This window comes from Leopardus geoffroyi, chromosome A2 (assembly GCF_018350155.1).
Source record: "Leopardus geoffroyi isolate Oge1 chromosome A2, O.geoffroyi_Oge1_pat1.0, whole genome shotgun sequence".
Classification (NCBI taxonomy): Eukaryota; Metazoa; Chordata; class Mammalia; order Carnivora; family Felidae; genus Leopardus; species Leopardus geoffroyi.
Window position 1 is genome coordinate 99,504,577 of NC_059331.1, and position 16,990 is coordinate 99,521,566.

The following is a 16,990-nucleotide window of genomic DNA, read 5'->3' on the forward strand; positions in this document are numbered from 1 at the left end:
ATACATACACACAATCCCCATGCAATAAGAAAACACAGTATGACATATATACAGAATGTTCTGTAATAAAGTGATTTTATAGCCTGTGGACAGAATTACTCAAATATGACTCATATTTTAGGAGCAAAAAATGATTTTGCAAAAGTTGCCTTGGCTGATATGTGGCTGCTAAAACTTCCTTCTAGGTTGCTATCATCATTTCGAAATTGTAAAGTGTTGTTATACTCATATTTCTACTATCGTAGTGGCAGGTCAGCCTGGTTTTCATTTTTGTATTATTGCTCTTACTTTCCTAAGTGATATTACAGACTATAGAAATGTCTGCAACTATAGACCAGTCTCGTCTATTGTCTGGAGTCTAGACAGGCTATAGAAAAATCTCTGTGACACATAATAGGCCAAACAATTTGTAGGGTTGTTTATCCCTACAAATTCACTACCCGGAAAAAAAAGGATATACTATTTTATTGAGAGTAGGTAATATTATATAATCTTCTAGTCCTTCCCTGAATGACCAAAAAAATCAGGATAGGCTTATACATTTGAACAGTTTTTTTTTTCTGTATTGTTTAGTCAATACACAAAGCAATCTATAGCTCAGAAAAACTCAGACTTAAGATAATTTTGTCTTCACTGTAGTTTTTTTTCCTAAGTATTTTTGAAAGGTATTTACAAATGTAGCTCATATTTGTTTCTTTGGAAAGATAAAGGGGAGAGGTCCTTTTCTCTTTGCTCATCTCTAATGCCTATTCTAAACCTCTGAAGGCCAACTCTATATATAGAGTCTCCATGTACTGAAAGGGAAGCGGACCTTAGCTGAAGTCCACTTCTGAGAGATGGTAGATCACTTCATGGGCAAATGCCGCCATTATTATAATTACCGCTGTCTCGTTCACCAGTCTAGAACTGACAGAGCTTAGCTGTACTTACAAGAGAAGGGCACCCTCTAAACAGTGTGTCCTCAGCATTCCAAATCACCTAAACTGCAGAAAGCCAGACAGAGTGTCTTCACAGCAAACTGGCCCCATTTAGAATTTGAGGTCAAATCTAAGGCTCGTGCATGGGTGACAAGAGGGAAGGGGTTTGAGCAGGAAGTGATTTAAAAAGGGGAAAATATAGAGAGAAAGAAAACATATGGCATTGAGGATCAAATTGCTAGTAGACTGTGCTACCATTATCTGTATTCAGAATTGGTCCTCTGGTCCCCATTAAAACTGAACCCCTTACCAGGGTCATGCTGGCCTTTGGATGGAAAATCTTGCTTTATGGAACCCTCTCAGAAAGAAGATGAAACACTTTTAAATAAGCCTTATAATACAATCCGCACAAGAAAGTAAATGGTAGTTTCTAGAGTATGCTTTGTTGATCCATTTTCTTTGAGACCTCAGTACACTGAATAGGTGTCTGTCTGCAGGAAGACACCTCACGTTCATTTCTCCCTGGTTGATTTGAGGAGAGGGGAGGGGGCAGCAGGCTCCCTCTCACCAAGGTCCTATTCTGAGAGTGAGGCTGGCTTCCTGCTTCCTGCTTGGGTTACCTGTGCAGTCTCACAGGTGCTGTGCATAGAGGTTCCTTCAGCTTGGCTTCATGCTTGGCTGTCACCGTCTTGCAACCGTTCAGAAATTTTTCAACAAGGCACCCCACATTTTCATGTTTGCACCCCCCTGCAAAATTATGTAGCCAGTCTTGCCACAAGAGTATTGTTCTTAATTCTACTCATGATGCAAATCAGAAATGAAAAATTATGGCCTTGACCTAGACTGTTAGGAAAAAGAAGTCTTTAGAAAGGTGGTCATTTGTAGCACATGTTGTATGATCTTATTATTACTTATGTCTTAAGACTATTTAAAAATGTTGAATGGAATAGCAAAGGCTGTAGATTATAAACATCATGAGGCCCAGAAGAACAGAGATGAAACCGTATGGATATTCTCATTCACTCCCCATACCCTTGTTTTGATCATACCGTAATTTTAACCGAAAGTATAATAGAGTTTGGGGGAAAGATCTCTATGATGCCTACTACATTTGGAGTGGAGAGGGACAGCCTTTCTCTGTCACTTAATTGTCACACCATCGTCAAGTACTGCCTGATAAGAGACTTCTGTGACTACCAGTGGAGATGTCCGCATTCAAGTCTAGGTAGACCTGCTTCCTCTGAGACCTGATGCCCAACCAGAAGAGCCATGCAGAAAGGGACTTAGGTGCCACCGGTGGTTAACAACCGTCTGCCTCATCTCCTGTCCCAGCTGAGGCTGCAGCTGCCACCGGGAGTCTCAGCACATGATCATGCCCTCTTCTATTATGTACAATTATCTTCCATGACTTTTAAGATGATGGCAGAGAGAAATGGCCCGAATCCAGATTTGCTGATGCAATTTATTATGAACTTCTGAAGGGGTAAACAGAGGATTGTGTATGAGCTCACTGAAATCAGCAGATTGAGTATGTCCATCTGCCCCCTACCCCCATTTTTCCTTTTTGTTGCATTTAAATGGCTAAGGTATGAGTAATATCTTGGGATATATGACTAATGAGGTAAAGTATAAAACAGCAGTGTTTTCAGGTAGGCCACATGATGCTTTGTTTATATAGCACACATTTTTGGTTGTTTGATTTTAGCATTGTAGCTGGAAAATATACTGCACACATTTATTTTCACAGACAGGGGTCTATTTTCTTTGCGGAGCAGGTGCTCAACTCCCATTAGCATAAATGGAAGTTATGTGAATTCAGTGAAAGACAGAGAAGATCCCTTTTATTATTTGGCTATAATTTTTATTCTGTTTGTGCATCTTAAAAGTTATTAAAATAGTGCTTGCATGCACCATTTAAATTTTCTAAAATGTAAAGTTAAAGATGAGCCTCGCTCTTGAGTAAGTTTTGAGGATCTTTCTCTTCAAACTGTGAGATGCAGTCTGTTTGTTGTGAAGCTGTATGATCCCATTCAATTAACTGAAATGCAGAGAAGATAACAAGTCATAAGTTAACTGCAAATATAACCTGAAAACACTGTGTGTATGCCGCTTCAGAATACACCCAAAGAGGACTGTTAATCATTGTTGGATTTTTTAAATGATGTGTGAACACACATATTCTAAAGAATTAAAAATAAGAATTACCCACCACCATGGCTCCTTTACTGAAGAGCCAGCTTTTATGTATGTATGTGTGTGTGTGTGTGTGTGTGTGTGTGTATATATACATATATATATGAAGCTGATTTTAATAGTACATGGGCCAGTGAGTATAGAATTATTCACGTGTCCTGATGATTGATAGTCAGCCTATCTACCTGTCTGTCTTGCAGATGTGTTTTATAGAAAGCCCGTTGCTATTGTTAATGCTTCAGTGCTGTCACATAGACGGGCTGTCATAAATATCCCCTAACAACTATGTTTGCTGCTTATCTGAATTAGTTAGAATGCTGTTTGCAGCTCCAGTTTTAAAAAAAGCAGTTTATTCTCCACCTCCTGTTATTTCTTTTTCCATTAACCTCTTCCAGGGAAGATTTTGTTTTCAGTTGTGATAAACACACATAAGTTTCAAATCCCTGATTATATTTCTACAATAGCCAAATAAGATTCCAAAGTCATTTTCAGCTGACAGCGGAACTTGAAAAATAAAACAGCGACTTAAAAACAAACTTGGAGACGAATAAATCTGTGCACCCTTAGCTATTATTGGTTTGGTATCCCACGCACTAATTACCTAAGGAAACATGAATTCATCTTTGCATTTTAACCCTGAACTTTGACAGCATTTCAAACTGCTTGTTTCATACGACTCTTTGGGGGCTAAAAGAATAGCAGTCATTTTATTACAGATTTCAATAAATACAGTAAATTGGACATTTGTTAATATATTACAAGGGTCTTGCAAAATTCTTGGAAAGGAAAACTGCAGGTGAATAGGAGAGATTAAATGTACCTGCACGATTTAAATTTTCATCTGAGTGCATTTTAAAGCTCAAATGAAAAATTAGGATGACAGTTTATTTGGGATCCCGACAGGAAAAATGGCCTGTGAAATACACTTCAGAATGGTAGTCCAGGTGTAATGTCCAGGGACTATTAAAAAGTGCCTCAGTTTCCGTAGCCAGCTAGCACAGGGATAAAAGAAAGCGATTCAATCAGCCATCTCTCTTGCACCTAAAATATCAGTTCAGTTATAGAGGCATCTGAGAAACTGGAAGTGCTGAGAGTGCAAAAGAATTTGAGTGACGCAAAATAAATACAATACGTTTCTGGTTTGTAAGTGGATTACACTTAGTCGATAATTGTTTGCTTTGTGGAACTACTTTGTGTTTGCCAGTAGGACAGGGCCTAGGTCAATTTTCCACAAGAAGTGTGTGCCCTGAATATAAGTAATCCCCGCTCCGTGGGGAAGGGGTGTGCAGAACACGAAATACGAAGTTTAACTGAGATTTCGGGGTTAATTCAAATAAGAGTCCCATAATGAAAAAGAACTGGATTTGAAATCAGTTCATTTAATGATGGTGCTTTATGAAGGCTATTATCCCCCGCTGATGACGAAGCTGAGAGCATGGCTGAGCCTCCAGAAGGGAGAGGGAGCTGGGCTCGGGTTACGAAGGTCCAGTTATAATCACCCCAAACACTTGTGTTTCTCATTAAGTGAGTGTGGCCACAAGTTGCTAGATTCTTGAAGGTCTTTGCAAGTCCTGGCTTATTCTTCAGTGAATAAACAATATTATTTTCTTTAGCTGATGCCAAACACTTCTTCTGATATCCCTCCATGGAGAAGAAAGGACTTTGGCGTAAGTTATTCTGTGGTGCCAAACCTCCAGATAAAAACTGAAAATCCAAATACTTAGTTCTGTCGACAATATCTAGATATTCGATGACATAGAAACAAAGCATTGGGATTTTCAATGGGACTTTTCGGTTTTTACCTGAATTTTTAATTGCCATAGCCACAACACTGTGCAGTTAAGTCAAAAAACACCAAGGCATATCCGTATGAGCAGATTTGGGGTGCTAATAAATATAATTACATAAAATAAGCTACTTTGAAGTAATATATTAATTCATTTTCTTGTCATAATAAATTACATGTATTTGAAATAAAATAATTTGGTTAAAATGTAAGATTGTAATTTTAATATTAACTTGATTTCTTCTAGGAAAAGTGCTTAATTGAAAAAAGAAAAAGAAAAAGCACTATTAATTCCAATTAATGTTATAATTACTCATCTTATAGTGAATGTAGTAGTCATGGTTTTCATTTTGATAATTATATATGTAAAAGACTGTAATTAAACTAATTATTGTATAAATAGTATGCTTATTCAGGTACATTAGTTTATAAAAATGAATTTATAGGATTAATATCTTTTCAATCTACTTTTTCTCTGGATTGATAAGAAAACACTTAGCGACTTTTATGTATTATGGAGAAGTTGATTTGATGAAAAGAAAACCCTAATATCTAACTTTATAAAAACCAAATTAATGTGTGCATACTAATTTGCAATATTCAATGAAACTCATATATTCCCATTTTGGTGATAAATGGCCTATGAATATAAACCTTCTGCAACAAGTACCAGTTTGTATAATTAATCATCTTTATGATTCTTCTGTGATTTCAAACTGTCATCTTCAATAGCAGTTTGGATCTTGAAGCAGTCATTAATTATAGTGTTAAATTTTTTCATGGCTGACAAAATTGTTTAGTTTTAGAATTTCAAAACTGCTAAATTTTATCTTGAAAAATTACTGCTTAGAACAGTAGCCTCAAATCACAGCTTAGACCAGCCGAGCATGAAGCGGCTCCAATCATCTGTGAGGCTAGATTAACACTGGCCTGGATGGAAATGGAGAGTTGTTTGTTTCTTACAGGAGTACAGGTGTTACTATTGGTGCATCTAAGATACGATAGGAAATCAAGCACCTGCCTATGCGTGTTTATGTGTAAATATTTATATGTTATATAGGTGGGACTTGCAAAGTGAGGGAGTGAATCATTCTATTCTAATTTCAAAGAAGGTTTGCATGGATTTCTGAGAATGTCAGCTATCAGAACATCTTCTCCATTTTAAAACATGAATTATTTATCATTTAGGAAATATCAAAGCTTAACATTGTTGAAGAAATTTTGCACCCTTCCTTTTTAGGGTGGCAGATTAAACTGGTCAGTGGTCCATTCCCTAAGATCTTTCTCCCTCATGGCCAGCTAATAGTTTCTCAATATGTAGATGAAATATTTCATTTTTATTTATCTTAACATTAAGGAACCTTTGGTAAAAAAGTGAATGTGTTCTAGTAGCCTCAAAACCAGCCACCCTTTTGATTTAGATTTTTCTTTTTTTTTCAGTTTGGCAGCCCTCCTTAGGTTAATCACATTCCTCAGTAAGGTTTTTCTAATGTTTAGAGTGGCATGTCCACAGAAACATACACAAAGTAGATACTTAACAATTAATTGTCTATTTGAGTGGGATAGCCCAGCCTTGCACAGTGCCTGGCACATAACAGGCACTCTATAAATATTTGGGTGAATGTTTCACACGTGAAAGTTGAAGGTTAAGGGAAAGCTTAATTGTGTGAAGCATTCAGAATGCAGCCTCCAAGTTGGCTATCGACTGATGGACAGGAAAAATAATCCATTTAACTATGTTTGCACTGAGAAGGATATATAGAAAACATTTTAAAAAGAGGGCTTGTCCTTCTTCCCCAATCTCTATCCCACTCCCCCGCCCTCTTGTGCTTTTAAAAGTGAGCGATTGGCCACTAGTGTAATGAAAGCCTAACAGCTGATTCAAATAGTTGTCAAACCACTGGAAAAACGCTTCCTTTTCATTGTGCTTTTTTTGGACACTATAGATATGGTAAATCATGAACTACATTATAAAAATACCTCTTTTATGCCCAAACATTCAGTAGGAGGGAATGACATTTCTTTTATTACCTCGGTAAATGTTTCTAAGGTGTTTAGCAATAAGCTTTCTTTTTGTCAAAACTGCTTAGATGCAGTGGTTGCTAGGAATTTACTAGAAAACCTATAGTTAATAATATCAGGAAGAGAAGGGATATATGTTTAGTCAGCTAATATGACAGACTAGCTTGAGTAGCCCATGCTTTTTTCATTTCCCTGTCATTTTCTTGATCTTTTCTGTTCTAGAAAAAGAGTGGTAATTGAAGTTTTAAAAGTTTATTTTCCATTATTGCCCATCAGCCAATGTTTTTAGCACTTTTTCCATCTTTTGGACAGAGGAATAGATTGTTCCAAATAATAGAAAAAAAAATAATGCTTAAGAGATTTCTCAAGAAAAAAGGATGAGATTTTAATACAAATGTGAACAAGGTCGTCCGTAGACCTTAGTAAATTAACTCTTTCTTCTTCAGCTGTGTGATTTTTTTCCCTCTCCGCAGGTAAAAACTCCAGAATTTTGTCATGCTTCCTATAATGTGAAATTTTAACATGAAGAAGTGTTTATTTTTTAAGAATAGTGTTTAAAATAAATTATTTCCTTCAATGGTTGCTGACTTATTGAAATTGATATAGACCCATATTTATTACTATTTACCTTTGATTTTATGTCTCGTCCTTCTTTCCTTAATTGGGTGGTAATGGATTTTTTTTTTTAAGTAGTGTTCTAACCTGCTATAAAAATCAACCACCCATTTAAAGATACTAGAGAAGAGAACTTTGGCAGAGAGATCTCAAGCTTCGCGGATGAGGGGTCCCTTAGAATAGGATTTTATGATAAAATAAATTCTTTCTTTCTTCACCAAAAATAGCCAAATAATCATCAGATTACTCTCGGTTTGCATGCTGCTAAATTTCACAGAAATTTTAACCTACTGACCAGGAACAGCAGATGCTACAGAATGGAGACTAATGTAACTTCTACTTTCTGGCCTTCCCTAAAAGTGCTGTAAATACTAAGTTACCACGCAGACTATCTTTTTGTGGTGGAATACTGCAGTGTATTTGCCCCTTCTGTATACTGCATTCTGGCTTGGAATTTTGGTCCGTGGTTTCATCCGTTGTTACCAGTGATGCTAGACTCCCCCAAGAGTTAAATACAGTGGAGCTTGTATTTATGTGAAGCGAGTAAGCTTGGTCTTTCCAGCGGCTGTTTCATTGCATATTACCTCCCACTTTGCTTCCCTCTGTGTGTGTGGCAAAGGGAATTGTCCTAAGAAATATCGGCTTCCTCTGAACACAAACGTGTTACCAGTAAATCCACAATCTCCTGAATTGGGGTGCCGTTAATAATTGCACTTTTAAAAAACCTTTTAAAGCTTAGAGGGGTTTAGTCTCTGTGGAAACCCACATTCGCTTCCATGGTCTCTGTAGATGCATTAAAAACAACAAAAAACCAATGCATATTAAAGTGAAAAGGTAATTTGCAAGATATCTTTTTAACAGAAAACTTTAATTTTGGGGTTCATACAGAAGTTGTCATTTATCTGTTCAGAATCAATGGCTAACATAATCGTCCCAGGCTTTTTTATAGTGACTCCATTTAATTAAAAGATTACAAAGATGCTGATGAACCACACATCGATGGAATATTTGTCCCCAAACTTGGAGGCCTACTCATTTTCATTTGTTTGCCGTGCTTAATGTGTCTGAGAAACCAAACTGAAATTACGAAATAGCTTTCTGTCTTAATTGTCCAAGATTTTTAAAAATTAACCTACTTTTATATAAGCAATGCTCGAGACATATTTTTACCATAAAAAATTCAGCATTGAGCTGGTAGGAGTTACTGCAGATAATGCAGCTTTTTCAAATCAGCTGCCAGGTACCATAAACCCCTTAAAATTACTAACAAATGAGGGAGGCTTGACTGTGGACTGTTCAAAATTGTTAGCCATGTGCTTATAAAAAGGGACACATGAATGATATTTAACCCTGGTCATAAAAAGCCATTTGATTTTTATAACAGCGTGTTCAGTGGTTACAAAGCTTTATAACTTGAGCTAAAAATGTAGAATCCCACTGTAGAAAGTGCCATTACAAGGACAGAGCTAGGGGAAGCTGGATTGGCATACCTGAGAAATTAAAAATATGCATGTATATGTAGACATATCTGTGGATGTGTATATTTACAAGGAGTAATTATACTTTAAGTTTGATTTTTTAAATGAGCAATAAAAAGTACTCTGTCTGACAATTTTTCTTGTGATCTGAAAGAACCTTTTCCTCATATCCAGCTCATGAACTTTAGGTATTATTAAAAGTATGACTATTTAGGAAAGTATTTGTGTGGGTTTTCAAGAAATCAAATGTAATAAAAATAAGGTATATTTCTAAAAAGAAATGCAGCTCTATACAGGTGAGAAGAAGGAAATGGAAGAAAGAAAAGGAAAGGAGCAAAAATTACCTCCCCCAAATGGAAAAGAGAATAAGCATTAAGGAAAAATAGGAAAAAAACCATCATTTCCTCCAGTTTCATAATGTGCCAAGCACTGTGCTAAACCCATTATATTTGGCAGTGGAGGGGGTGTGCATGTGTCTTATTTAATATTCGCAACACTCCTAGGAGATGGGTCTCAAAATTCCTTTCTCACAAATGAGGAAGTTAAGATCGGAGACGTTAAAACAGTCTTCATACGGACATACTGCAAGTAAGTGGCAAAGCAGGGAAAGACTGTGATCTGGCTGATACTGGAGGTGGAAAAAGTCACCCTTGGCTCCATTCTCAAAATGTAGTTATTCTGCAATCTTTGCCTGTCTTTAAGTGCACCAGAAACCCAGGCCAGACACCTAGTGGTTTGGGGGGACGGGCTGGGGCAGCATCCAGAGGTGCCCTCTCTTCTGTTCAGGCAGACAGGAGGGGCAGATCCATGAAACAGCCTCAGAAGTAGGGAGTCGAGGGGACTAAAATGATCAACTTCCATAAAATTTCCACAGCTTTTACACTTTTGCTTTTTATTTTTGACCTTTTATCTTCTAAGAATCTTAGAAGATTAAATACAGTCTTTAGACTCTTTTAGCAGGTGATTCAAAACACTTACTTGCCTGCCATTCTGCCAGTAAGCTGGCATTTCCTAAAGGGGCGAGGCTCCTGATTGGCCCATTCTACTGTGTGAAAGTTAGGCGATCTTTAGCAAATCATTTAGCTCCCCGGTCTTCTATTTCCTACCTGTTAAAAGAGGTCCATGCCTTGTTCCTTAATGTCCTCACATAGTAAACATCAGAATTATTTTAAGAAAATAAAAACAAAACCACAAAAATGCTATTGAATCGATATGCATGTCATTTACATATATCATTTGGAAGAACGTGTTCAATCTGAGTGACAGTTTAAAGAGAAAGAATGCATGACTATTCCATGAAGAACTCATGGTATTTTCTTCACTTAGATTACCTCTCTCATCCTCTTCACATCTCTGTTGATAAATGGGTCAGACACTATCATCCCCATTTTACAATTGAGGCAATGAGAGGTTAAGTGCCTGACCATTGCCAGTAACCAAGATGAGAACGGGACTTAAGTCTCCTGTCCAAATCTGAGCTCCATTTTACCTCCTCCTTATGGCCAAATTGCTACCTCAGAAACTATCTATGTTCTTAGTTCCCTCGGTTGTAAAAATAGGCTCATATCATATCTATACAAGGTTATCACTCTTAGAGGGAAGATTTTATCATCTCGGGAATTAGAGCCATGAGTACTTGTGGCATAAAAATGCTTTATACATTTCACAAAAAAAAAAAAATTAGAAAAGTCTTCTAGTAGGGGGTGTGAATGGGCTTGTTGGGTGCACCTTGTACATGAAGCACTGGGAAAATCTGAATCATCCCTGACCTAGGATGTGGACTTTGGCAGATGAATCTGAAGACAGAAAATGTTTCCAGATCCACTGTGGTTCAGTACAATACTGGAAGAATTTTTACAAATCCTTCTTTATGGTATTCCCTTGATATAACAATGGGCCATTTCCTTCACAGTGCTTTTTTTCTTTTAATTAAAATTATTCATCATGATGAAAAACTTGTGACTATTTTTCCTATCATGAAATAGAGATTGTTCAGAAATTATTCTAAACTGTTTTTTTCAAGTGGAAAACAAATCCACAGTGATGCTCTACGTTTAGCCTTTAATGCCTTGATGGAAACTTAAAGAGATGCTGAAGCCTTGTCATTAACATGCCATTTGCTTTCCTGCTACTTACTTGACACACAACACACACCGGGACATGTTACGGTTGTCACTGTAAGAAAATAAATTTTAGGCTATGCATGTTTTGAATGTCAGTGAAGTTAAAAAAACAAAAAAACAAAAAAAAAAAAACCCCACCTGTGCCAGTATTCACACATTTTGACCTAAGAAAATATTATTCACCACTGTATCTTTAATCCCTAGCACAGTGCCAGGACAGAGTCGGTCCTCAGTCCATGCTGATTGAATGTGTTTGTGTTCTGGTTAGAAGAACATGAGAGCAGTCTTACTCTTTAAGAAACATGAACAAAGAATTTTCCTACTTAATGATTAGGGTATTACTGAATTAAAGATGTCCTAGAGAAAGTCTGAAATGAATTTTTGCTCTTGAGCCTCCAGCTATTTGTTTTTTGTTTGTTCGTTTAAGTTTATTTATTTATTTGGAGAGGGAGAGGGAGAGAGAGAATCCCAAGCAGGCTCCATACTGTCTGCACAAAGCCTGACACAGGTCTCGATCTCACGAACCATGAGATCATGACTCGAGCTGAAACCAAGAGTTGGACGCTTAACCGACTGAGCCACCCAGGTGCCCCCTTTCCAGCCATTTCTAATCAGAGAGAACCAGGTTAGAAAAGCCAGGAACCGCCAAGGATAAGAGGGACAGTTCTGTCCAAATGGATGCTGGTTACAGCGCAGATGTAAAATGAAAGGATTGGTCTTCTTGTTTGTTAGGACCCCTGTTTGATCTTACCTACAAGTAATTCGAATGCCAAAAATTGTTACTTTGGGTGTGGAAACAGCCTGTGAATGCACGTTCACACATTCAAGCTAAGATTATTCTTAAAGTGCTTCCTGACGGTGATACTTAATTCTAAAAACGGGGCAGTGTGCAGTTCACCTTCTAAATCTAACATTACAGTCATCGTGGCTTATTTTTATAGTCAACTAAATGAGAAAGTGTAATAGGATGAGGTAGGTAAATGTAAGTTTCTAGAAGCTGTTGTGTTTGCACTGTGTGTGACTCTGGAATGTTTTTTGTTGTGGTTTTGTGTTTTGTGAACCAAAGCAAACATTTTTGTGAAGTTTATGGTATTCTAGACAGAAAAATACTTGGCAGGATTTTTTTTTAAACTTCTAATATTTCCAACCTAAATGGAACTTTCACAGATCAAAGAGAGGACAAGATATGTTAGAATACTATTAACGCTTTTGTGAGGGCAAACCTGTACTTTTAAGGACAGGTGTTGGTATTCTAGTACTATTATTTGCATCCCTGGGGAAAAGCTCAAATGTAGTTCCATTGTAGGGTATTTTTGTTCCTTTATTAGAAACATTTAAATCTGATAAAATTCACTTTCAACCAGTTAGATGTGCAACTTAAACGTCATAAATGATACTCAGTTCTGTCTCAAACTGTATCTGGGCATATATTCAAACCTTAATGGCTCACAGTCTTAATTAGTATCGTTTCTTAATGGCCTTGCCATTACTACTGAATGAAACTATGTGAAACATATTTACCTGTTTTCTTATTTTAGCATATAGTTTGTATATATTGCTGTCAATAAAACATTATGCATGGCATCATATGTTAACTTGTACCGTTTCAACCAAGAATGTACTGTTACGTTAAGGAGCCAAACTCCTAGAGCAATATACTCTATTATATATTGTATAATGTATTATTAGTGAGGACTGCTTTTTTCCAGGACTTAAAGTTATATGAAATTATGAGGTGCCTTAGCTAGAGTTTCATTATCCCTTATGTATTGGAAAAAGTCATAATCATGTTATCATGATTGGCTTTGTCTCTTCCTAGGCTTTAGTTTTGTGGTTCTTTTTGGGAGGACTTGTTAGGAGTTGGAGGAGAGAAAGGAAGTAGTGAACCTATTCTTTCATATAAATATGATACCAACCCTTTGCTGCTCATGCTTTTTGTTAGCTCTTTTGTAGTAGCATTTGAAGTTTGAAGGCCTCATTTCCCCAGTACGGTATTTTCTAAAATTGAAGAGAAAAATGAAGATCGGTGGAACCTAGGAAAAGAGCTCAAAGTAGGGAAAATGGACTGAGCAAAGGGGGTAACAGTGTCATTTGATACTATTGTGAACTTATGTCATTGCCTAAGAAGAAATTTGAATTCATTTCAATAACTAGGGAAGTAACCATTCAAAACTCATTCATATGACTAAATGAGAATTCTTATTGGTACTGCATTTCTCAAAATCAGTAGAACTTATTCCCCTACCTGTATATCATTTCCAGAATTATATTACTGAAACATTTAAACCTCAGTACTAGAACACTAATTGCAAGATATACTCTGTAGACTGCTGATGACATCCCCCAAAAAGTTGTCTTAGTATCTGACATTATCATCCCCTGTAATAAAAATGTTAAGTTCTAACCATTTAGCTCTATATAGTGGGTAACTTTTCAGCTATAAAAATGATCTCAAAGCTTAGCTTTATTTGCTTCCTGTTTTTTATTTTCAAAAATGTATATTGAGACGAATGTGTTATTAATGTTTCTAGAACCTAGCACCTATAGATGGATTATACCCTCTTACAGGGCAATCCTCTAAGAAAATCACTCTACATTCTGCATCAATTTTATTCTATATAAAAACCATTCAGACTTCTACTTGATCATGCTTCTCATCATCAAATACTTCTCTATTCTATTCCAAACATTCGCAATGTATCTTTAAGCAGTTCATTTCTGGATGCTGTGTAGAGAAATCACTATCCTTTAAATCAGCTAACAGAATTTATACATGTAGCTTGTATCCGGTGGGATTAATTTTCTCCTCACTGAATTGTGCATAGAAGAAGATATGCTTTGGGAAATTTTATAAACCTCCCTTTTTTGGCAAACCAGTATAGGATACTGTCTAGAGATGCAGATACTGGAGTTAGATGGCACTGGCATTGATATTTGCTAGCTACACAACCTTAGATGATTTAATCTTTCTGTGCCTCGATTTCTTCTTCTGTAAAAAGGAAATACCAAGATTACCCTACCTAGGGCTGTGAGGTATGGGTTAATACATGTAAAGCACTTAGAACTCTTGGCAAATGTTAGCTACTTATCACCATGTAAGATCTTGCTGAAAAAACCGTATCATTATTTCATAGTAAGATTTCTTTGTATATGTAAGCTATACTTTTGCCATGCATATTAGCACATTAGCAACACTTTTAAGAAAGGATCAATAGCATTGACTTAGAAAGGCAACACCACAGTTATTTCAAAATCCTAGACAATTATATGCAGTTTTTATCCGCTATGTTCACTTTAACTCTGGTCTTATGATGAATTTTCATTACTGAAAGTTCTTTAACTGGCTACTGTAATTGTATAGTTTACAAAAGTTTTTTTTTTTTTTTTTAAAGTTTCATAAATTCCATGAGTGACTTTATTCTCTTAAGTTGTCAGTTTAAGAGCAACACTTCAGGGCTGATTCAAGGAAGACAAAAGATCTGGTTTCCTTTATATTCCAAGGGAAATGGCTGCTTCAGGAGGAACAGTCCTGTGGGCATCAAGGCTTTCAGTCCTTTAAGATCCCTTGTTCACCATTTTCCATTAATCGCTTTGCAGCTTGCAGTTCCCCACAATGATGAATGGACCCGATTTGCCAGGACCCTCGTGGAGATTCGTGCCAACAGAGCTGATAGCGAGGAGGAAGGCACCGTTGAGTTATCTGCCTAATGGAAACCAACCATCCCCACCCTAGCCCCCACCTTCGCCTTCTAGAACTCAGCTCTGCAGTCATCGATTCCACTTGTATCCAGTGTCCATTCAGTAACAGTGTTGTGTGACATTTTGGGTGTCATATTGTGCCAGCTTTGCTCCAAGTATTCCAAATGTATCCCACCCTGCTTTCCCCTGACCTGAAATTCACCAGATCATTTCTATCTTTCTATTTGTCTCAAAAATGGGGGGGTGGGGAGGGGGAGGCTTTACGGGTTTAGTTGTTGCCTTTTAACTACTTAGTAGCTGTATTTAATAGCTGGAAACCTCTGGTTAAATTTGTTCTTACATGCACTTCTGGCATAGTCCTATTAAATCCATATGAAGCCAGATATGATCAGGTGCAGATGTGGCGTGCTTCATGATATGGCACAGGGCCAAAGACTTGAGATGTGGTGTTTTACATGGTGACTCACATTATGAACGGATTTACTAGAAGAACATTGCTGCTCCTTATTTATTGTGGTGTGCTGCATGGAACATATTGATTTGAAAGCATTAAAATAAACGATCCTAGAGCATGTGCATAATGAGAGGACTGTATTGTCTCTCTGCTGCTGTTGAGGTTACATTAAGTTCCAAAGAACAATTACAGTATGCCAGTTCCACGGAGGACAAGAAATCTTTAGAGGTTCGTTGCAGTGAACGGAATGAATTTTAATGCCTATTATTTCTAGGTACTTTGACAATATTTCAAATATAGTTGACCATTGATACTTGTCATTCAAGCTAACACAGTCCAACAAGAGTCTGTGGTTCCTGAATATGACACCAGTATTGCCAATAAAACGTTTCAAACCAGGTCTGCACCAGCGTGGATAAATCCTGTGCTTGGGGAAAGACTGATTCGAATGTTGCTATGACAAGGGAGTGGGGGAGATACGTTAGGGCCATATTAAAGATTGATAATGAACTTATAGGCAACCAGCCTGGTTGGACTTAAACCAAGACTCTGGTTTTATTTTTACGAGGGAATGTGTGTGGTTTTCTGGAAAGCTTTCCCTTATCTCCTTTACCCGAGCCACTCTTGCCCCAAGACGGTCTCAAATGTTAAAATAAGAAAAACAGGTTAAGATGGAGATATACCAAATGGTCTACATATTTCTTTTTAAAAAATTTACACCGTAAATTTATGTTTCTTGCTATTGGACTTGGAAATATGTCTGTAAACAATTTTAACAGAAAATTTTCTCAAAAATCATTTCATACCTAGAGAGAATTAAAACATCTCAAGACAGACTTTTAGTTTTTCAGGGAGAGAATCTCCACGGTGCTTTGGTGGTAGGGACTCCTTGAACTGTGAGATTTCTTTGAAAAATAATGATATGCTTTTTCTTGAAGTGCCATATGGTATATAGATATTGAAATTCTTTGAAGGCAGGAATTAAATTTTTAAAAATAAAATATGAGGGTCTTAAATAGGCTTAAAAACAACCCAATGAAAGCATCAGGGGGAAAAAAAAGCCTCTCAAGCTTATACTACACGACCAAGAATAAAGCAATAACCCATATGTAGCTATTACAGACCAAACTCTGAATGATTCCATGAGTAAAGACTGAAAACTACAAAGGCCAGAGCCCCTTGTAGTAAGCACGTGAAACATTACATGAGTTTATATACATATGCATCCCACTGTGGTAGCTAGTCTCCAAAATAGTCTTGCATAGTGCTGTTCCATGGGGAATCTGGGTTGACCTGGTATAAATGATGGAATATGGAGGAAGTGATGCTGTGTGGGGTCCAGGACACGGTTGCGAGAAGACTTATAGCTTCCTTCTAGGTCTCTGGGCATACTCATTCTTGGTCCCTAAGCCAAGAAGTACAAGTATCTGTAAAAGAAGCACAACTATCCTGAGACCTCTGGGCCACACACAGGCCTGAGGTGACCATGTAGAGGCCATGAGGATAGACAGACTCCCAGCCAGCCCGCAACTATTCAAGTCATCCCGGCTTGTGTCCTGGAAGGGATGTGGCGGCCATGAAAATTTGCCTCTCTGATCTCCTACTGCAGAGAGTATAACTGACAGCTCCAGCTGCTTTGCTTTGAAATCCACCCCCATGTTTGCTGAAGGTCATGCTTTCCACAGGTTTCTCTCATCTGACTA

At 37.2% G+C, this 16,990-nt stretch overlaps 1 protein-coding gene across 5 annotated transcripts in view; it reads left to right on the top strand.

The window, feature by feature from the left end:
* The window catches only part of DYNC1I1 (dynein cytoplasmic 1 intermediate chain 1), a 315,653-nt gene extending 299,968 nt beyond the window's left edge, over window positions 1-15,685 (top strand). For all 5 annotated transcript variants that reach the window (XM_045494852.1, XM_045494850.1, XM_045494854.1 and 2 more), the window contains one exon: window positions 14,732-15,685. In XM_045494852.1, the coding sequence (XP_045350808.1) occupies window positions 14,732-14,842 (111 nt within the window). In that variant the 3' untranslated portion in view covers window positions 14,843-15,685. The remainder of the gene's footprint in view (window positions 1-14,731) is intronic.
* The last annotated feature ends 1,305 nt before the right edge of the window (window positions 15,686-16,990 follow it).